Here is a 24,332-nt window from a genome sequence, read left to right as displayed (position 1 = left end):
GTTACCAATCATTTGAACAAATTGTTTGTTTTTTTTTTTTTTATTTTTTTTAAACTATTTTACCTGGATTACGAAACTCGTATTTGTCTATATCCAAAGATTTATTATCGCATACCAATTCCAGCAATTTAGTAAGAGGTGTCCGAGCCCCCACACGTGTTACATACAATTGATCTTTAGGCAATAGCACCGTTATGCGAAAAGTTTGTTCAAAGGGAGCTTTACTAGTGGCCACTGGCAATGGCGTAATACGATTGTATTCCAATTGACTCGTGTCACTTATATTGCTGGATGAAATGGATAAATTATTACTCGATTTTGATAATTTTCCATTCGGTGTAGATTTTTCTGTGAATGCAAGCGTATAAAGAAATTCATATAACTGAATAATGCGTAAATAAAAAATACACGGGTATATATTATTCAAGGATCGATTTTTATCATCTCAAATGGAGTCGCGGCCGCCTTTAGATGCTTACCTTTATTTTTTCTACCAAGCCAACGGTTGAGGGTAGAAAAACCGGATTTACTCATGTTGATATTCAAGACGAATTATATCGGAACGGTGCTTTCGGTCCTTGAAAGGACAAGAAGAGAAAATCCTGTAAATCTGTGTTTTGACTTCGCTCTCTCACGTTACCGAAATTGTTCAATAATTTTCCATTATATGAAAATTTTATTTAAAGATGTCAAAAGTGGCGTTCAACCTTCTGCAAAGAGACGTAAATGAAATTAATATATAAAAATTTTTATTAAGTCAAATCTTATCTATTTTGAAATAAAAACTTTATCAGCTTAATTTCTCCAGATAAGTGTAAAATAGAGAGCTTATGTGTCGAAAGTAAGAAAGGAATTTATAATCAATTATGCTTTATCGCCGTCTTTCAAGATAAACCCCAGTCCGCAGAAAGCGAAACAATTTTTATACATATATTAAATCAATGTTTATCATATGTAAAGTATAGGATCATTAAATGAATATTTTTAACTTGTAATAAAAATTGAAAGCAAAAAGGTATAAACATGAATATTTTTTCTCATGTAAACGATCGATTCCGGGTATCGGTAAAAATTCAGGTTTGAACATTTTCCCGTATAAACCTTCTCCTACTGCAGCAATGACGCGAATAGTCTTGATTAAATAAGGACGTGAGGAGAGTTCGTGGTTTTATTGAGGTAAGCCAATCCTCTAACATAACCTCAAAGTAAAAAGTTCAATAGAGTTACATCGCCTGATTTTTGTGGTAAGTTCATAGTGACTTTGTCATGAAATTTATGACACATTGTTTGACTTTGTTAAATTTGCAATAAGTCAGTCCAGGATGCCCAAGTGAAGTGCGCACGCAAAATGAAAGGAAGCTATAAATTTTGGTAAGCTATATAACATAGCCATGAAATAGTGAAGAATACTTTTGTTGGCCAACAAATCACGTAGAGTATGCTCCCCCTACCCCCCGCTACTTTTTTCAATTTTTTCCTACATCACTAGCAACATTTATGTCCTGTCCATCGTTATGATAGCCTCTCCAAAACGATCAAGTGCTATTAGCCAAAGTCAAATTTCCGCGATGTTGCCAAATTTCAATTACATTTTTTTTAAATATATTTTTTTCGAGTTGTTTTTCTGTGACATATGAGCTTTCGATAGCCTAAGTTCAATGACATATATTTCGTTTAATTGCTTAAGCTTGCTTAAGTGCTTACGGTCATGCGCTATAATATAATTATGTTTTTTGAATTTATAATTACTGTTGGCTATGTGTAGCATTAGGGAAGGCATACGGTTAATGTTAGTTAACCATAATGTGGCTTATTTGTGATAATTAATTGTTTTAATTCATTAAAAATTCATAACGTAATAATAATGATAATAATAATAATAATGAGAAATGAAGTTAAGAACAATTTCTACTTTAATTTCGAAAGTTTTCTTTAATACAACGATAGACTTTGTTTATAGATTATGTGCGTTCATAATATGTTAAGTCAGTGGGCTTATGATTGAAGAATTATCATGACTAACCTCGGCCACTTCATTTATTAGGCATTACAAACGAATTGATTCAATTTTCATTTATTTTACCAAAGTACAGAAGAAGAAGAAGAAGAAGAAGTGTATAGAGCCACAGTGTTGGTCAATTATTATAATCGAGTCTTGCAAAATCAAAATGTTTTAACTATGAGATCTTTCGGTTTTTCCGCACAGATGTTGCCCCCAATTCTCTGTCATCGCCTATGTGCCGCGCCTATGTCTAAACGAATGAAACGTAATATATTTCTTTGTATTGTATGTAAGCATAAGATCGTAATAGAAATCTATAACGGCTATCATTCGTACGGCTGCTTCTCCAACGGTCTGTTTCAAGGATCCAAGTGTCTAAACTGGCTGTAAGCAGAAATGTTGTGCCAATATAAAAAGGAAATATTCGTTGAAATGCATAACGAGGAGGAAAGAACGAATATTTTCCTTGCATCAGTAGCTTATGACGTGGCCGAACCACGTATAAAGAGAATCGTATTACGCGAAACGGAGCACTAATTACTAAATTTTCTTTTCCAAGTGACTGACACTTGTGGTCGGGCAGTTTCTAGCTGGTTCTATCGAAGTGAAACGGTAACCGATCCGGTTTGGAAGTCGATAATCAAAAAAATCGAATCTAATCTCAATACTACGGGCTATTCCGTGGCATTGAATTAAGCTTCAAGCTGTTGATTTTCGGTTAATAAAAGATGTTTGGTGGATAAGGGCAAGTGTGGCTATAAAATCTGAAAAAGTAGATTCGTTACATAGGGATAAAACTCAATTTTTTATTATAGAACTTTATTTTCAATAATTTGTCACACTTAGCAACCTGGAACCCTGTTGGCACGTTCTATTAAAGACAAGCCAGTGCAATCGTCTAAACAATCAATTATGATCACTAGGGCAACTTTTGACATTTTACAAGAAAGAAGAACAAATGGAATGACTTGCCGTCATAAGAAGTAGAGGAAAGACGGCTTTACAAACGCCTCTAGACGATTAGTATTAATTGAAGTATTTTTGTTACTCAGAGTAAAAGTGATTCCAAGCAGTTTTCCTATACGATCATAATTAATCGGAGATCATTTGAGATGATAAATATTGAGGGTGAAGTTTACCTTTGTAATAAATTATTAATAAACATTTGGCGAATCCGTGCTGTGATATCCTTCAAATGTCCGAACTTGAACCTGAAAACCTTCATTTTAAAAAAAGGCAAAGCAAAGGCCTACAAGGTCTCTGGCCTACCTTAATCAGCTAACTTTATGAAAATGCAGTAAATCGATATAAATTGTTATAAGCATTGAATAATAAGTTTATTTATTTAAAAAAAAAAAAAAATTAATTATTATTCAATAGCAGGCAATAATTGCATCAATAAAAATGTTTTTTCATTTTTTTGTTGTTGTTGTAATTCCTAATAATCTACGACGAGAAAATTTTTTTAAAACGCATTTGATTTTAAAATTCACTTGATATAGTCATGGATTAACTCATCTTCTATAAATACATAAATCAATACAAGTAAATAAATTGTGTATTAAAATTTATATTTATTTATACGATAATAAATAAACAATTACTTTGTCAAGATATTTTAATGGCACTTTTTAAAAGCGCATAATAAAAGCATTTTTAACAAAGAATTTTCAAATACTTTTCCGCAAACAATGAAAGGATACGTAAGGTGCCTAAGATAACTTGGACCTTTTGCAAAGCTACAAAGACATTGGATGACAATTAATCGACTCACGTTTATTTATCATATTTGAGATTTGAGATAAATTTTGATTTTCGACGTACGATGGTGTTTAGAGAGTTTAAATAAACTCCTTATTTGCTTGTCTTGGCAAAACCTTTTTGTGGGACATAGTTTTGCAGCAGATGATTGAGGAAATTTGCACCAGTTTTTTGATATATCTCAGCCATACCATAGAATCATTGTACCAAAAGTTGAGAGGATTCTCTCGAAAATGTCACATCTGCTACTTGGAAGTGTGCTGCCCGAAAGCAAGGCATTTGAAAACTGCTCCTCGGTCGTTGGCAGATCAACGATGATAGATAACGCGTACACGCGAGACTTTCCAGTTTCGCAGCAATCGGACGATCTTATTTTATTCTTTATGTGACTTAAATCCCCTAATTGATATTTGGGAAGCGTGTCAAGTGACAACTATCGTTATACATTACTGCTGGGGAGGGGTACAAATGTACTCTACTCTGGAGTTGCATGTGAGCTATGGACAAATAGACGTGTCAAGCAGACCTCGTCTTGAGCGACGATATTTTATAACGTGATAGACCAACAGCGATGATAACTGATAACCCTTAAAGAGTATCCATTCTCTGGGCCTATGCAGACACGGTGAAATTAAGGCGTGCTCGGTTAAACATCTGTATCAATCTCAAGACATATGTCTGCTGTTATATTGATAAATGTGACTTATATATGTTTGGCGATTCTCGATTACTTCCCCTCAACCAAACTAATTGCCTTGTTTAACATGTTAACGCATCGGTATCGATTTACGTTCATCAATATTGGTTGCACGTAATAAAAGAAAATTTGCGAAAACACTCCTTGCCACACTCCTATCGCCCTAGAACGAACATCCACAGGGTGAAAGGGACGGAAGTACGTTAGTGCAGCTCGTGCTAATGTCTATCAGGTATTCTTGAAACGCTTCTGACGTCATTGCGCCACATACATCTATACATCTATCGTACACAGTTGACGGATGATGGCCAGAGGTTGGAGCATGCACGCAAAAGCCCACTCACTGAAAACTATAAGCTTGAAAGGGAAGCTGAACCTTTGTCATAGAATTTGATTTAAATTTTTACACAAATATCTCACATAGTTAAGTAAAGTTTTCTAGTCGAAAAGTCATAGTTCGTCGTAGTTACAAAGAATTGATTGCGATTAAAAGACATGTAAAATTCTCCATCCGCCATCATCATCCACCAGTTCTCCCAGAAGGAAATTGCTTTCTTTGCATTTTCTTCACATATTTTCGTATCGTCTAATGAAGAAAATGGAGAAGTGAAACAAGTAAAGCATACGTTTATAGAGAGATAACGGTTCGGTGATTTTTTACAAAGTAGCGGTAAATGTTTTTTTTTCAAAAGAATATAAAAAAAAAAAAAAATATATTGAGAACAATTTGAATCAATCAAGCTTCAAATAAACAACAACAATAACAACAATAACAGCAACAAACAATGTATTACTGATTGATTTCGTAATTTTGATCAAAAAAAAAAAAAAAAAAATTTATTTTATTTTTTTTATTCTCAGATTTATTTATTGGATAAGTGATGGTAGAGAGACAATTCATAATTTTTTAAATTTACTCTGAATTCTTGATTACATAAAATGTTTAGCAAATTGGCAAAAAAATAAAATCTAAGCCGCAAATAAATTATATTTAATTGCTGGCGAATGCCTGTTGCTCGATAATCAATTTGTCGGTTATTGTTATTATATTTTTTTTTTTTTTTATAATTAATAAAATTGACATAAAAGCGTTTATTCTATTAGACTTTCAAAGTGAGTAATTTATTTACTTAATATTTTTATTCACCTTTTTTTTTTTTTTTTGCTTTTAATAAAAATGTTAAATAAATATAATATAAAGTGAAGCAAAAAAAAAAAAGCATTCTTTGCAATTTTCACTTGAATTGTTTTACAATTGTTCAAATAACCGCTTTTTTCTGTTCCGCTGTTGCTGTTCATCGCATCGCTTATAAACATCAGTTATTTGTTATTTGATCATGACTAAATATATGTGAAAAGCCCTTAACTATAAAACTGAAGACGTAATTCGCTAAAGTTAACGAATGACAATCGAGATTGCCAGGCATTCTAATCAGAGGTGATTGAAAAGTCACTCATTAAAATCAAGCTGAATATATTATACACACCCGCACGCACACACACATAACACATAGCAATAAGCAATAAACTCACGGATCTGAGTTTAGTTTTTAGAACAATTTCTACACTTTTTTTCTTTTACTTACGTACTTAGGTTAAGGCGTTTATCTATTTCTACATCTACACGCCATATAAGGTTCCTCATGAATAGTGAGCGCTTTAGAGAAAGTTTTCGGTTTCAATATTTTATAGCAGCAATTTAACAAAAAAAAAAAAAAAAAAATATGAACGATAGAAAATTTGGATCACGTAGGTCTATTTTTTTAAACTCAAACGTATGTAGGGATTATCGTGACAAGCATGATAGATACTCTCAAATTTCTAGATTTCTATGATGGAAACTGAAAAATAATAAAATGTTTGGAGAGTAAATTAAGTTCACTTAACTTGGTTCACGCCGTATGAGGTCTCCTATGAGAGGTTCGTACGAGGTTCCATGAAAATAATGTGTCATTTTTCACATATTGTTATCAAAACGAGTACGAATAACTGCATTGAACGAGAAGGATGTACGGGGTCGGCTTTATCGAATCATAATGTCCTTACGTTCTAAAATGTATTTAGAAGTAATATGGTGCAGTTGTGTGCTTTGGCCCAAGGACAACTCACTATTCGAGCCCGTACTCTCTCTCCCCCGTGTTTGAGCCGCTTACGAATTGTTTCGCTTTTATTATTGTTATTATTATTATTATTATTATCATTATTTTCATTATTGATGTTAATAATATTTTAATTTGTCTTCTTGAAAATGTACAGAAAACGTCTGAAATGCATGACTAAATGCATTTAATATTACTTACATATATACATATATACATGTACAAGCATCCATGTATATAGAATGCATATACATAAATAAATACACGTTATGGAGGAATGAGAAAAGGAAAGAACATATAAATATATATGGGAGTGAGTGTAAATTATTTATCAAAGCACGCAATACCATGAAAATGAAGTTGTAATAATAATAATAAAAAAAAAATATTAAAAAAAAAGAAGGAAATTACAGTAAAAAAAAGAGAAGAAAACGTTATAAGGTAATGACACTGAGGCAATTAGAAAACAAAAATAAATTCTTTTTCTTTATCAGAAAGAGACATGAAAATATTTCCACAAAAAAAAAAAAAAAACTATTAGAACATTATTTTATCGGAGAATTTCAAATATGTCAAGGTTGAGATTATAAAGTAGAATAAAATAAATTGAAATGATTCGATTAAAACAGCCCCAAAAAAAGTCATATACGATTTGCTCACTTTTTGTTGCTATCTTTTCTATAAACGTTGCACACTATTCATCCTATTTTCTGATAAAAATGTTGTTCCATTATTGTGACACTTGGGTGAAAAGCTCAAGCAAGCGATTACATTGTTAAAAGACTTCAGCCCGAAGCGAAAAACATGATGGATGGACGAGGCAAGATCCGGGCTAAACGGTATAAATGTCCAGTGCTCTCTCTCTCTCTCTCTCTCTCTCTCTCTCCCTACTGGGTAATATAATTATTACTGCTATGGTTTGGCATTGTCGTGAACGACGTTTTTCCTGGACGTTTTCCGTCTGGTTGAGTTAGATTATCCGGCATCTATTCGAACTTTGTCACCGTTTGTGAAGTTTCATTCATTCTTGGATTAGTACTTTCGCAACGCATCCTGTTTTTGTTTGTGATTCATTTTTTGTTGCTTGTAGTCAATCTCTTCAAAATTGATTCATTTTTGTTTCGTTTCTTTGCAGCGATTCTTATACGAAAATTCTGTTCTTTTATGTGTTTTTTTCATACCAATTCTAAGAATTTCATTGAATTTATCGAGAATAGGCCGATTGAAGCCCTGATTGTCTTCAAAGAAACATCGCAGCGCCGATAACAAAAACATTATTAAACAGAACGAATTGTTTCAAAAGCCTCCGAAACGTTACCACGTTGCTCGCTCTGACGATTTTTTGTTCACTTCTATTCGTTTTCATTCGTTAAATCATTCTCGATTGAATTTACATATGCTATCACAGTCTTGATGGCTCGATACCACGAACTTTTCATTTTTTTTTTTTCTCTTTCCTTTAGAAGTGACTCAAGAATTCAAGTTCGACAATACCATACTTAATATTGAACAAATCATTTCAAAATATAATCAATGGCTAAAAAATAAAGATATTGAAGGCTAGGGGTGGGCCTACAGTTCGAATTATGAGTGCATCCGTAAAACGGCTTTACTTAGGACAACGAAGGAAAGGAATCCTTCAAGTTTGTTTAGCTTCTTTTTTTTTTCTCGTATTATTGCTATTTAGCAATGATCGCGCTTTCAACAGACAGACAGATATCAGACATATAGTAATGAAAATTGAAAATGATGAAGAAATAAAAAGAAAAAAAAAGTGTTTATTTTTAATTATTCTGGGAAATTTTTTTTGCTTTGGTCAATAATTCCCGGAACTTATTGATCGACATTATGTAATGATTTTGTCAATTCATCTATAGCCTAGAAATAAATATTACAAACTATATGCAATATGTGAATTTGTGATTAGCCTTAGCTTTTGCGTTGCGGCTGTCCGTTCGTCCGTTCATCTCAACCATCGCTTATTATTCGTAAGGAAATTAATGTGCAATAGGGTAATGAAATACTTATGCATTTGTAAAAAAAAGAGAACTTGAAAATTTGCTCAAAAAAAAAAAGAAGAAGAAACTTGCATATTTTAACGTTAAAAGATAATGTCCTGAAATGGAAAGAGGAAAATATTTACCAAAGTGATCCAAAAGTTCTCAAACTCTTTAACTAAGAAGATTACAATCTTTAAAGATTGCTTCAGGATATCAAAGCTCGGACATAATAACTTCATCCTACTTAGTTGCTATTAACATGCATTGGCATTTCACGTTATTCATCGTTGACTTAGTGATGATAGGCAAATATTGCTAATAATCATAAAATTCCGAATCGATTAAGTCCTTCGCCGTTGTCGTTACAACGCTTAATATATTTGTTTAAGATTTGCTTCTAGAAGCTATGAACTTTGCATTCTCGTTGATTAGAAAATAGAAAACTCTCCACCCTAAAGAAGGAGAGAAGGCACCAAAAAGGTCTTATTTAGTTTCGTAGCGATGACCGTAAATTTGGATTTCGTTTATTAATTGAAAGATTTCACTAAACAATCGAATGCATGATGGGACATTCTCGACACGCCCAAATCCCTCTGACTTCACTTTTCGATTTGTTCATTTCATTTCAATTGAATTTTTAATTTCTTTTAATTTATTACTTTAACTCATTTTATATTTTTATCCTTTTTTTTTTTTTTTGTTTTTTTTTTTGTGTTACTTTCTCATTTAATTAATTCGATTGAATGAAATAGTTAAGCATATAATTGTTGTTGTTGTTTTTTTTTCTCTTAACTTATTTATTTATTTATTTTTTTAATTTTTTTCTGTATCGCGTGAACTTTTGCCAAACGACGCGTAAAAACTGAAAATAAACCTTATCGTGTTAATTGAGTTTACCGTCATAGTTGCAGTCTAAGTATTGTCATTGGTGGTAGCTTCATTTGTACTTGAAGTTGATGTTGATGTTGTATTAATTTCATCGTCTTACTTGTAACGTCATTAAACATGGTATATGTATATATGTATAGGCAAAAAGTTTTGAAATTTTCAGAAAACTTAGTCTTCATATTTGGGGAGGACTGCCGGTCCTCCGACCATTGCATTTCATTCCACTTCTATATGAATCAAAGAAACCAAAAACCGATAAAAAAAAATAAATTAAATTAAAACTAACGGTTATGTCGACTTTGGGGAAATTCGCATACAGCAACCATTCGAAAAATGGCCATCGATAGTGAATAACTCCTAACTAATAACGAACGTGTCAATGATTTAACTGAGAATGAAGTTTGTTAATACTTTCGTAGCGGGTTTACCGATTTAACTGGGAATGTGTTAAGCAAGCGTCTTTTCTCACCTTGATAATGAAATCTTTTTATCTTTTTTTCTCAAATTATCCGATTGCTAGAAATTTAACATCAAACGAAGCGAGATGCGGATTGAATTTGTTGCCACCGTCTCTATGGGAACTATGTCTTTGTATTGCTTTCTTTCTCAATATGAAAATTTAAAAATTAAATTGATGGTCAATTATAACGAAATCGGCCCAGGATCATCTAGTCTAATATGATATGAGACTACTTTTGACATAAGAGCTTCATATATATATTTTATTTATTTATTTATTTATTGTCTGAATATATTTTCTAACTAAATTTAAAATGGCTGCCGGATAACTCCTCTGTATTGCACTATCGCACTATCGCCCTCGAGATTTGAATCGATGACCATTGATCAGTTACTCATCCTTCACATATATATTATTTCTTAAGCATTTAGTATTTAGATTAGGTGTACTGTATCCCAGATTCGTTTTAAAGCGAATGTGTTTTCCTCATTTATGTCTTTTCTAATTGTTTAATTTTTTTTAATTAAACTTTGTCATTTACATTACTCTCTTACGAATGCGAGAGTTTGATAAGAACTTTTTCCAATTTCTTCTTTTTTTTTTTTTTTTTGGTTTCATTTCACAGGTACGTGCTGTACACTTAAACGCGCGATAATGTAATGTCTAGGTGTGATGTGGATACCATGTTTATAAAGAGATATGGGTTCATGTTGTCTGAACAATTGCAAACGAAACAAGTAAAGTTGTTTGCAAAAAAAAAATAAAAATAAAAATAAAAAAGAGAAAAAACAATAACAAAACAAATAAAAGAATAAGAGATATTCTAATGCTTAAGGTATTTACCCACTATTGACCCACTAAAAAAAAAAAAAAAAAAAAAAAAAAAACCAAACAACTCTTATACAAGTAATACTTTCCAGCCGTAATCCGAATCTTGTAAGCGAGCAGCTTTTAATTTCTAAAACTTAAACTCCTTAAAATTCGAAACAAATTTTAACAGTTAGCTTATCTTGAGTTATTGTTCCATTCACTCCGTAATGCTTTATTAGATCTTACAGGTAAAACGCATCTCATGTTAAGTAAAAGTTGAAATCTTTTCCGCTATTTTAAGAAAGTATTTTCCAAAATTTTCACCCTATACGGAATTAAAGAAGAGTTTTATTTATATCAAGGCAAATACGTGTCTCTTTTCATGCAGGACCGCATGAGTATCACAACAGCGTAACCAGTGTTGAAAATGATTTTTGTTTCTCAAATTGCGATTCAATTTATATGGCGGTATATTAAATGTTTAGAAACATGTAAGCAGACTTCGCAGGACAAAGAAATTATTTAAGGTCATTGGTAAGAGTGCAGCAACAACTGCAGGAGTTTATGCTCTAAATCTGTTAGGATTTGAAAAGAATCGTAGTGTGTATGCAAAAATAACTTGTGAACCTTTTTTTCTTTTGTAAATGAGATATGTGTGACCCAGTGACCCTTGGCATTGCCTGTGCTGTTAAAAAATGCCGAGCAGACGGTGCTCTCTGCTACAGATCTCAATTCCGTAGACCCTAAAGTATAACTACTTTATTGCATTGATTTATGTTTGCTTGTTGATGCTTCAAAGCCAAAAAGTAATGTAAAAACTGTTTGCTTGAATGGTTTCCTATGAACTCTGCTAGTGCGTCTGATTAATGTTTTGCTCAAAAGTGTTATCTAGTTCGAGTGAGATGTATATTGGGTCCAGAAAGAAGAAATAAATAAAAAAAAACCCTATATCATCGACATGGACACGCTGTTCAGACAGAACAATAAACTAATGATTGAAGTACAAGTTAATTAAAAGTAGGAATACTCGGGGAGTACAGCAAAGGTGATTATAGCACATTCCAATTTAATGCTTGTGATATGACCGCGACCGTCATCTCACCTTAAAATGTACTAATGAAGTCGGTTTGTTTGATTTCGTCTCCTAAAACGTTTTGTTTGCTTTTTTTTTCTACGATCAGCTATTCATGAGACATGCGAGACGTGCGTGTACGTGGTGGTGATTAGGAAGGGTCATAGGAAGAGCAGGGTGAATAAAGGGAAAAGTGCTTGTGAAACGTGGGACTTGAAAATGGAAACATCAGATACGGCACGAAAGACCACTGCCGGTAGATTGCTCCAAAGGCGGGCAATTTGGTTGAAAATCGACAAGTTGCGGTACAGTTTTGCTGAAGCATGTGTAGCGTTTTCGAAGAAGTGAATTGGTGGACGTATCTATTTTACCTTCGTAGATCATTTGCCCTGAGAAAAGGGTACCAAGAGTTTCGGAAACACTTTCGTCGCACATGAGCGACTAACTCTTTCGGTGTATGCGGTCAATTGTTAGTCAAGTCTTTCTTGCATCGCTTTAAAAACCCTAAGTCCTTGACAGTGTGTTTCGATATTTCGAACAAATGTTTTGTAAAACGAAGATCGTTTTGTCTTTTCACGCACAAAAGATCAAGAGTTGCCGATCGTCTTACATTGACTTCATTAAAAGGGGAGGGGTTGTTCATCACTTTTGCTATGCGTTAGCAGGCAGCTTTGGGTTCTGGTCACATTAAAGCTTATCCTATTTACCCGACCCCATTCGGGTATTTTTATGATGTCCCCACTTAACCTGAATCTTTATAAGAAACAAAAAAAAAAAAAAAATCTCGTAAAGAGATGACTGAAAGTCATTGAGCAAAATCTAACATCTTTCATGGAACTGCTTGCGCGGGGGATCTTCTCTTATGCGTATAATACCTACGCTTGATGAATATCTAATGGAAACCTAACGGCGATGTTCAATTGGTTGGTGCGGATTGTCTTATTTGCGTTGTCTTATGTATCTTAAAAAGTTACAAAAAGTTAGTCGAATTTTCGGTAAACTTCGTATTCTGCATAGCTTGTAAAGCACTGGTCGATCCCACAAACAAGCATTGCGTAAAATTTGAATACGATCGCAGCAAATCGTTTATGAGAAATCGTGCTTTGCTCAATTGCATCGACAAAGACTTAAGCCGAACCAGAAGCAGACGTTGAAGTAGAAGATATAGAAATAGTAGGTGTTTTCACAGAATAGTTTTTCTCTCTCTCTCTCTCTCTCTCTCTCGCTCTCTCTCACTCTCTCTCTCCAAGAGTGTAACCACGGTTGACATCTTGTAGCGATAAATGTAGGCAAATGGATTTTTTCGGAATTCCATAGCCTTTGTAAATCCGTAAGCATGGGAAAATCGACGTCGGTAGTGAGTAATGGAGAATGCAACGATTCTATCTTACTTACCTTTTATTAGGAGTTTAAATTTATTAACCTAGCGTTTACCAGTTTAATGGGGGATTTGATTGTTTACTGCGTCAGCGAAATGAACTCATCGTCGTCTTCGTGTTCGTCGAAGGCAAACGGAGGGAGTTTCGAAAATGTGTCTTATGTCATGTTTATCTCTTTATTGTGCTATCAATACTAATAACAATTTTGTAAGTGTTTTTTTTTTCCTTTTAATTAAATGATTTCTTCTTCTTCTTCATTTTATTTTATTATTTTTTTTTTTTTTTTGTTAGAATTCTATTATCGATGAAAATCGCCACTTAATAGTAGTCTTATCAGAGCTACGAGATTCTCAACGCAATTTACAATTATTTACGTTTTGTTCATTAAATTGATTACATAAAATTGTAATTTGAAATGAAAGAACTACTTACTGCTTACGGCATTTTTATCTTGGTTTTTCATTGACAAAGGTACAAAAAAAAAAAAAAGAAGTTAATATATAATTTTTTTTTTTTTTTTTTGGAAGAAAACGTGTACTTTTTAAGTAAGAACTTTGTTTTTTTTCTTGTTTTTTTTTTTTTTAAATTTAATAATTTATTTTTATTTGTATTTAGTTTGTAATTAACGTCTGTTTTCGTTAGTGTTTCGAAAGCAACTGAATATTGAACATTCGGTTTTAATAATATAACACTTAACTAAATTAGAAAAAGAAATCAATGCTACTAAGGGGTGTTTGTTTTCATTGTTCCAACTTTAAAACGCTCTTACTGTAGGTTTTCTTTGCTAGATCTTCAATGAAACATCTTTGCCATGTGGGCTAAAATGTTGATGATGTCGCCAAATGATGGCATCATCGTAAGGTGCGTTATGGTATATATTTGGTAAAACTATTTTAATTATATTTAATTTTAATAATAATTTTTTTATTTTTTCTATTTATTTTTTTTTTTTTTTGATAAAATTATCATTAATAACAATGAAACGGAAACCTAGCCTTCGATAAAAACTCTACTAGCACTTTGTAACAACTTAAAGTATATTTTGAGGAAATTTTTTGAGAAAAAAAAAAGAAAAAAAAAAACGAAATCCTTATGAAATCAAAAAAAAAAAAAAAAGTATTTGTCCGATTATATCAGAGGTTATGGAAAGAGAAAGATGAGTAGCTGGTTTGACTCGTTTTTCCTTTTCCTTTTTCTCTTTTTTTTTTTTTTATTTTTGTTTTTATCGTTTGTTTTGTTTTCAATACGCTATCAGTTGTTTAACAACTCAAGTAAGTATTGTTTAACTAAGCGATTGCTGCAATGCGTGCAATATTTATTAAATAAACTTTATTTGCAATTTATCGCATTTGTCACTCGCGTGGTATTTGTTAAGTAGTTTGTCTTTAACTATCTTTCATTTTTTCTTTTTTTTTTTTGCTACCCCCTCGCCTTTGTATATATATATTTTCTATTTTATAATTTTTTTTTTTTTTTTGTTTATTCACATTTGTCAACAATTATGAACTCATGTGACAGACAGACTCGTAGATAAATGCTAAAGTTGCGCAGAAAATGTAATTTATTAGTTAGATTGTAAATAAATGGTTGTTCGACTCAAGAAGAAACGAGAAGATCTCTTATAGATTCCATTATTCATCTTAAGATAAAGAAAAGCCAGCGCTCCACAAGCGCTTGCCCTTTACCATTCACCTTTTTTTATTTTCTCATCATTTTTCAATCTGCATTTCTCTCAATTTCATTTTCCAATTATTTCTCGATAAAGTTTCTGCTTAGTTAGACCTTTGATCTTTTCAGAAGTAAACTGGAGATCTTATTTAAAAACTTTGCTATTTGCCTTTCATAATACATCTGCTATAGGCTTAATGTCATTACAAAGTTTCTCCAAGATCAGAATAAGTAATCAGACCAGGTTGAATTTGTATAGGCAAAGTCTCCTTCCTTGCCTTCTGGGGCTTTCGGGGAAATTCAACTGAAATTTTATTGTTCTCGATCAAGCTGGCTGGCTGGCTGATATTGCGTGAAGCGTGGTGTCGTCCCGACTTCACCACCCGTTCGGTTAAGACATTTTGAACTTTAGAGGGAGCCTTCACCTTAGATTACGGTGTTTGATCTCTCCTCGATGTCGATCTGTTTGGCAATTTTATTGCCCAAGTACTTCATGATTATTACGATACCGTAATAAGGTATAACCCGAACCTTGGAGAGGGCAGCAAGTCTTTCTAAGTGTCGAACTTTTCTTCATAGGTTGCTCGGGTTACAAGTTTTAGCTATGCTTAATAACCAATGCTTAACTTTTTGGTAAACTTTGCCCAACTTTTTGAATTGAGAAAACAACTAAGGCTTACTAAAAATGTTTGCTATAAGTGTAGGGAAAATTTGTTCAAATATTTGTGCCTTCCGCGAAATAAAATTGTATAAAACAGTTTAAACTTTAATATAAAAAAAGTACTTTGTTCAGTTTCGCCAGTGTTGGAATTTTATACCAAGAATGCTTGTAGAGTAACAGATCGCTGGTAGCGATCTAGTCTTCGCATTTATTGCTTTTGTTTTATTGTCTATGTTTTTTCATTGTTAAAATCAATTAAATTGGCTTTGAAAATGATTTTGATTTCATTTATGCGCGAACAATGTCATCGAACATTTGAATAAGTAGGTGTTTTCAATTAAAAGATGAATCATCGAATGCGGTAAAGAAGCCCCTTTTTATTTTGAATAAGTAAGAAAATTTTTCTATACTGAACGGTCGCAGCCGTCATTTTTGTGCAGATATTGTGTGTGTGGGAATTTTTATTAATGGGATGGATGTACGAACGGATAGATGGACGTAAAGACATACTTAGAGAGATTGAGAATTTGATCGTTAACGTATGTATATCAAAGGTAATTTGAGACTTTTTTCTGATCGTTACAAACGCTTTAAAAAGATGAATACATCTCCACTTTTTGGTAGTGGGCATGAAAATATTTCAAGAGACTTATGAAGATTGCCATAACTCCAAGATATTTATATGATTATTATATGGGTCTTTCCCATATTTCGATGCGTTAATCAGCTTTCTTAATAATAATTTCTTATACTGGATCGTTCAAAAGTTAGTTGCAATGTTCAGTTCTTGTGAGTATGTTAAGTCACAAAGTTAACTTGTAACATTGATCTAAAGATACCGGACATATGTCTAAGTCAAGGTTTTTATTCATTTTGGCATTCAAACTACATGGAAACTAGGTAATGGACAGACAGACTTTCAGCGATTACATCATTTGCTATTTTTCCTGCAAATTTTCCATCCCCTTCCAATAGAAAGCCAGAGTTTATGAAGCAAAATGTAGGTCAAGATGCCTCCTTGATAAGCTAGTTTTTGGATTTGATTTGCAGAAAGCCATTGCTTGGAACATTTCGTGGTATAATAAAGAATCTATTTTCCATCTCCGGCGACGATGCTCTACGAAATCTGGCTACCAATAAGTTCATAAGATAGTTGATGCGGTGCCCACATTCTCTGTGTGTAGATGCCGTTTCAATTTCGTGCTTGTGCTTTGGGTACGGTTAACTGACCATGTCGACCCAAGGCTACCCGATAATCGTTGTATTTTATCTCGCATTTATTAGCGAATTTTATACCTTCACATGGCAGCAATAACTTCAAGGCTTATACTAATCAGACTTCAATAGTAAAGTCTTGTTTTTTTTTGTTCCAAAACATTGGCTTCTTGCTGAGCTTACTGTGAACAACATGTGAGAGGAATTTCTGTGTTCATCACATTCGTCTCAAATTAAAAAGTATCCCGATTTGATGCGAAACTGAAATTTATTTTGTCGCCGTCAGAGTAGACGTCGTCGCTTACAGTACAAACTTTTCCGTGTTGCAGCCCAACTTATGAAGAAGGCTTTGATGAGTATCACAAAATTATTTGTTCAATCTGAGCATGTTAGTTCGAGATCATTCTCAAACTGGGATCTTATTAGACATTAAGATATATATTTATAGCCTATAAACAGCTCTACTGGTGTTTCAGTGTATGTATGAGGTTCCAATGCGATTATAGGCGGACGTATAAGGAGACAACAAGATATGACAGAAACTGAATCGGCGCAAAGTCTACGCCTACGATAAAGAATATATAAATTTTACAAAAACCTGAAGAGCAAATCGGGCGTGGGCCTAAAAGCTGTGGTGGTATTTCCTATGCTCGACTTTAAACTGATGCTCTCTGATTTTGACAAGCACGTGGTTACTGCTTTGCCCTCGTAGTAAAAGTTGATGTTATGTTCGGCATCTATAGCCGCTTCAAATGCAATATGAGCGTTGAGTAAAATTTTGTTTTCGTCCATATTTTCTTTAGCGGATCTATTGGAGTGTTTCTGTAAGGAAATTTCACAAATAAATTGCGATGCCCACTTCCTCTCTCCCTCTCCCTACACTAAGTATGATTGCCTTTCCTATAATTATGCGACGCGTTTGTGTTCTTTTGGAAAAGCAATGAAACGAAATGCTTTTGCTTCTCGAGCATCTTTTACCACTTTGGAGAAGCGCTTCCTTAAAATAATGGAATGGAAATTTAAATAGTTCTCTCTCATCGTAATAGACTTAACTTACTTGAGTTGCATGTAAGACTTTAAATGACTGAAGTAAGAGTAAAGTTTGGTTTATTTTCCAAATTCTAGGGAAATTCAAGCTTAGACTTAAATATACTATAAGACGGATGAAAGAAAAAACACAAAAAAAAAAAAAAACTTTGAAACTTTTCATTAGAGAAAGGAGTTTAGTACGTGATTGAAGGGTTTTAAGTTCGTATAATATTTTCTTTTTTATTATTTTAGTTTTAAAAGTCACGGTTTAAAACAAAAACAAAAAAAAAAACCTTTTTTCCAATGTTAAGGTTAAAAAAATTACATTCATTTAAAATTAAAAAACAAAAATGTGAGCACACATACTATGCATTTAGTTATCGAGATTGAAATGTTCGGATAAACAATACGTGTTTATAAAACCATAAACATGCTGAAGGCAGACAAAAAACAAAGAATCAATGAAAGCGTTTAACATGAAACCAAAATACAAAATAACATGAATCAGTAGTAGAAGAAAAAAAAAAAAAAAAAAAAAAAAACAGAGAAAAAATGTATATAAGTGAAAAAAAAAAGTAAAATAAAGACTGTTTAGTTAATAACAGCTAATGGAAGTTGCATTTCCTACCATTAAAAATCAAAACCGAATCTAACCCAGAATTTTCCATGATAATGATCATTTTACCCGCAACTCCTACCTTTAATAGTAAAATAATACCATTTGTGTGACTCATATTTGGTATAAAATGTTTTGAATTCTACCACAAGATAAAAGTTGTTTTCATCATCATCATCATCATCATCATCATCATCATCATCATCATCGTCATTATCATTTTTATCATTCAGTTTGGGGCTAATGCATGAAATTGGGTTTCTTGTAAACAGAAAGTAATATTTTCCTGTCTTGTCTTCTCAATCTTGTTTTGCTTTTTGATTGCTTGCTTGATGTCTTATTATAAAAATTTCATTTCAGTTATTGTTCGTTCACGTTGTTGTTCATGTTGTTGTCGATGTTTTAATATTTTTTACATTTTTTTTTTTTTTTTTTTTTTTTTTTTGGGAAATATTTTCTAATCTTACCTTCACCTTCGGCTTAGACCGTTGGTATAGAAGAAATTAGAAAAATAGAAATTAAATTTAAACAAGAAAACCGCATATAATGAAAGCAACGAGAAAAAATGAGTTCATGTCAGTTGTCAAATGTTAGAAACTTTTAAAAAATACATTTAATACAATTGTACTTAAGTGAAAACTATTAGCTAAAGAAAGAAGGCAAGAAGAAAGAAGGAAAAAAACAATTACTTTTTGTCATAAAATGATTTCAATAGGTTTTAAGAGTAACTGCCATTACTCTCTAACTCTCAGTTACCTTTAACTTTTTTCTAAAATTTGATACAAATTTTATTTGGGTTAGATCGAAAGCATCCGCAACTTTCCGCCTTACAACAAGCAGCTCTAATATTAGAAAATCAAATTTTTTGTTTTCATTTGTTTTTTTTTTCTTTCACACAAACATACGCACGTGCACGCAGCAATAGAGCAGATAAGTAAACATGATAACTAGGAAAAAATATCTGCAGGATAAATGCAATTACAGTTAGTTAACATTACCGCAGCAATTTCATCCTTATTGACGACAGGATTTCGCAAAGTTTTCTTTGAACATTATCTCTGTAAAGTATGTAATATCTTTAAAATGATCATCTCGTTCGAGTCCGAGTCGCATACACGGAATAGAGAGATTCCATTAACATGGTCAAGTCAAGACATATCAAGGCTGTAATGAAGTATTGGCGGCATAAGCTGACCATAGCAATCAGCCGGGACTTCAACGCTTTGTAATGAGTCGTCATACAAATCACGAGATATGCTCACTAAGAAAGATCACGCATAAGCTTGACATTGATTTGTCATTTATCATTTAAATCACAGCCTCGATAGAGTACAGAAATCGACCTCAATATTGACTAAACAATTATTTTTCAAATCAGCATATGCTGGATGCATAGATCGTCCATTGCCTGAAGATTAGCTTAAGAATTGTTATTCAAATTACAATTTTGAAGCGTGCCAAAGTAACGTATATTGGCCATTATCTCAACACGTATTATTCAACTGTCTTCCAAGTCAAGATTTCAATTCAACTTCAACCGGTGTATGCTGATTGTGGAGATCGATTATAAGCCGCAACAATGAACAAACATTTATCTTTTATCCAATTTGTATTGATATATAGCTATATATCTATATATATACATATCTATTTGGTATAACCTCCAAAAACTTTTCAGGTATTTTACTTTATATATTTTTTATATATGTGCTACGAATTCATACGTAGACGAAATAGTAACCTTTCCCGCCGGAAATGTTCTATTTATCTTATGACATGGGTCGTTATGGGAAAATTCGCACAGTCTGTGCGCGCATAAATTAAATTTACTGATCATTTCTATACGCTACACCATTTGTGATACCCTACGTGACACCCACTTTCATTGTACCGATCGCTACAGAAAATGGTTGCTCATCTTTTCGTCTGTCCACCTGATATCTATTCACGTATTATTGTGTTCAACTTACAGGTCCCAGCTTTTGGAGATATTTAATGAAATTTGGTACGTTGACGTGTTATGACCCAACGTCGAACGCTATTGAAAATAAGTCGATTCGGTCCGCTTTATGAACCACTCTCCATATTAAATATAAAATAATATTGCTATTTTTAAAATTTTTCGACAGAGCTAGCGGTATAATCGTATTTTGATATTCTAAGTTGGTATGAAAAATTTGGTTTGGCTGGGACAATTTTGCGAGCCCTTTCTCACATATTCGTTCCGAGGAAAACTGAATATTTTTATGGTAAGAAGGTCTAATTTTCAATAATTCATAGCGAGAACTGCTTCATTATTGTAAATGGAATGCGTAGAAATCAACCGTACCGAATTCGGCCCACGAAAATCTGTTTTTTGGATACCACCGCATATAAGTATTCTCAGAAAATGTAAACCTTCGTATGCCAGAAAGCCCTAATTGTTCATAATGAAAATATGTTTATGACAGTAATTTGACCTAACAATGAAATGGACTGCATTTGAACTATACGAGTCTATTTCTTGGACCCCATTCCATGCACTACTATTCTCATGAATAGTAAACCCTTCAAAAAGAGATTTAATTTTTCATGTTTTATGATGAAAATTGGTCCTTAGCAGCAATTTAGCAAAAAAAAAAATTAACGATGGGAAATATAGATCATATGGGTCTACTTTTTAGACCTAAACATTTTAAGGGGTTATCATGAAAGGTAAGTCCTTATATGCGTGGAAAGCCTAATTTCTAGTTTTTGATAATGGAAATTGAAATTTTCAAGAAGTAACTTAAGTTTGCTAAACGTGCCATGGAAATCCTCCAGTATTTGGGCTCCCATGAAAGTCAGGCCTTTGCACGAAAACATTGTATAATTTTTGGCAAATTAATAGCAACGCGAGTGAATAATTGTACCATGCGAAACGGTGCAGGGCATCTAAAGGTCGGCGTTGCTCGACTATAATGTTCTTACTTTGTTTTCTAATTGCGTCAATTTCTTGTGTGAAACACACCTTTATGCCTCGATTGCAAACATATTTGCATACGCATGTGTGACACGCACTTTTTGATTTAACCATTCACTGCCAGTGCTTGAGTTGACACTTTGAAACCAGAGTCCATTGTCTACAAAAATTACGTGAGCGGTAAAAATGCAAAATAGAAGAAAAAAATTATAACAAATAAAATAAAAAAAAAAAAAAAAAAAAAAAAGAGGAGGGAAAAAAAAAAAAAAAAAAATGCGAAAGAGAGAAAATATCTACTATTGCTAGAGTGAGCAAAGGCAAATGCAAACAACGGGAGTTTAATTATAAACAATTATTTTTGTACGGAATTCATGAATCGATTGATCTACTTTTTGATTATTCGTTTGCATGTTTCGTGAACCAATTCCTTAATTCAATTGAAAAATATTCAATTCATAAAAACGAAGATCTTATGTAAACATATTCAAAACGGAGAGGGGCAGCAACCAAAAAAAAAAAAAAAAAACAAAAAAAAAAAATCTATTAAAGTAACCACCGATTTCGTAAATAATTATTCAATTGATAATAAAGTTGAATGAGTTGGAGATATTATTGAATAAACGTTTCGGTTGGTTGGGTGGAGGTATGTAACAAACATTTTTTTCTTCTTTTTCCTTTCCTTTGTGTTATTTAATGCATTTTCAATGTGATTGAAGTAACGTTGAAGACTCCTTGCGATTAATTATATAATCACCTTTTGTTAGTTAGCATTTTACACGTAATAATAAGCAGTAAGTTAAGCGCATGTTTGCTTACTTTTTAAGAAAGTATTTGTTTTTTTTTTTTTATTTATTTTTTTTTTTTTGTAACAATTTCTTTAAAATATGTAATGAATCTGTAAGAAAAAAAAAAGAAAATGTTTTCCTTTACAAAAAAAAAAAAAAAAAAAATAAAAAAAAAAATTTTTTAAAAAAAAAAAAGGAAGAAATGTAAAATTGTCTTGAAAAGCTTTATAGCTTTAGAAAGTTGATAGGAAACGACAAAATAAATATATGCATATATGTATACATATGTACACATATGTACGAAAGTTTTATTCATCTTGAGGCTAATTTTCGACATTTTCTCCCTTAAGCAATTTTTTTTTTTTTTTGTTGATTTTGCTAATTATGAGGATATTTGGTAGTATTTTAATCTTGGGCTGATGTGTACATGGTTCCAATGAATACTTGCACGAAACCTTATTTTGGTATTTGCTAGAGACATTTATTATACTGTTATGTTGTGATTGACTAAAGGAATTTGAAAATTTACTTCTTCTTAGTTGTTTATCTTTTTTATATTCATCATCGATGGAGGAGGAGGGTGTATATACAGTTTGCAAAGCTCAGAAGGAAGCTTCAAGACTATGAATTTGAGATATTAAAAGTGACCAAAAAAAAAAAAAAAAAAAAAAAAAATGACTCCTACAAAGCCCACACTCCTATATAACAAAAAGTGCGAACATTTTTCCTTTCCCTCTCTTTTTCTTGTTGCTCGCAAACTACAACAGATACGAAATATAAATTTCCATAGAATTATTCTACAAAAATAGGGTAACGGTAATGGGTACGAAAGATTAGATTGCAAACGAGTATAGTTTTCTTACTTGTTTTTCTTTTTTCTCAAATCTAGTTTTTGCGGGCATATTAGGCTCATTTTTAACTAATGTAGCAGAAGTTGTCCTTTGTTTGAATTTTCTATTTAAGTCGTAGGGTTGAAAACTAGACGCATTCAGAATATATCGGTTCAGAACAGCATTGAATTACGTAGCTTTATCTTTTAGACCTGAACACACGTAGGGATTATCATGAAAAGCAAGCTTTTATATGGAGAGAAAGTCTGATTTTTAGTTCTTTATGACGGAAACTGAAAATTAAAAACAAATTTTTAAAAAGTAAATAAAGTTTGCTCAAGCCATGTCACGCTTTGGAAATCTTCCAATGCGCGAGCTTTCATGAAAATATGCCTTTGCATGCCTTCGCATGTGTCATTTATGTGCGTGTGTTTGGTATTATTAAAACTGGTACGAATAATTGTATTAGCCAAAGTGATGTAGGGTATCTAACAATCGACTATAACGTTATTTGTTTTCTTTTCAAAAATCATGATATTTGAGCTTAATTTAATTAAATAAATTAACAGTGGAATGTTCGACTGTCATAGCTAAAAGAATATATGACAGGAAAACAACCCTACAAGCTCAGAGGACTAGTGATCGGACCGAGAGGACCGGAACAACGGTTGTAAAATTGCTTGTAGTGGAAAACGCGAACAAATTCATTCGCTAACCTAATGATAAGTTAGATAAGTAAAGGCAAATGCTCTCGTCTAAGTTCACGAAGCATATTTTTATTTAATTCAATCAATCAGTTTTAGATATATATTAACTAGATAGATATAGTAATTAACTAAATATATCTCGATTGTCTGTTATGCGTTTAGTATAAGTAAAAATTATGTTTTATTTTAATTTAATTGAAATAGTTTCTGTTATACAAATCAAAGCCATTGTCTTTAGGAAACATTTGGTTTTTTTTTGTCTTTTATTTTTATTTTTTTTCAATATATATATTGAGAGTATAAAGTATATATATATATATATATACATATACATTTGTTTTTTTTCTTTCAATTAAAAAATATGAAAATAGTGAGAAAATTGAGGCAATGACTTCTGTTGGTCATAACAACGGCCATAGATCCATAACTATACTAAAACAACATTGAGGTCTCTTTGCAGCGCGCAAAATGCACAACCGAAGTGACTGGCAATAATTTTTCTTTTAATGCACCAAACAATAGACGTTGGTATGTTTGCAAAGTGTTTCTTTTTTTTTTTTTTCCTTTTATATCGTTTTTGTTGTTGTAATGAAAACAAATAAACCAAAAAATAAACATTTAAGCAGGTTTCGTACAACCACATTTATGCACGCAAAGACAAACACACATACATACATACATACATACATACATACATACATACATACATACA

At 32.3% G+C, this 24,332-nt stretch overlaps 1 protein-coding gene across 4 annotated transcripts in view; it reads right to left on the bottom strand.

Annotated features, from left to right (window-relative positions):
• Positions 1-24,332, bottom strand: part of LOC119635045 — a 52,917-nt gene that overhangs the window by 3,899 nt on the left and 24,686 nt on the right. The window contains exons 1-3 of one of the 4 annotated variants that reach the window (XM_038029572.1): positions 13,601-13,682; positions 480-710; positions 64-348 (exon numbers count right to left, since the gene is read on the bottom strand). In XM_038029572.1, coding sequence (XP_037885500.1) covers positions 64-348; positions 480-534 — 340 coding nt within the window. In that variant the 5' untranslated portion in view covers positions 535-710; positions 13,601-13,682. Of the gene's footprint in view, positions 1-63; positions 349-479; positions 711-6,046; positions 6,094-8,702; positions 9,218-13,600; positions 13,683-24,332 lie in introns of those variants that run through there. The other 3 variants (XM_038029582.1, XM_038029592.1, XM_038029564.1) reach the window with 3 other exon arrangements.

The sequence above is a fragment of the Glossina fuscipes genome, unplaced genomic scaffold, assembly GCF_014805625.2.
Source record: "Glossina fuscipes isolate IAEA_lab_2018 unplaced genomic scaffold, Yale_Gfus_2 0, whole genome shotgun sequence".
Classification (NCBI taxonomy): Eukaryota; Metazoa; Arthropoda; class Insecta; order Diptera; family Glossinidae; genus Glossina; species Glossina fuscipes.
The sequence above is the reverse complement of the archived record's forward strand: the minus strand, read 5'-3'. Positions and strand labels throughout refer to the sequence as shown.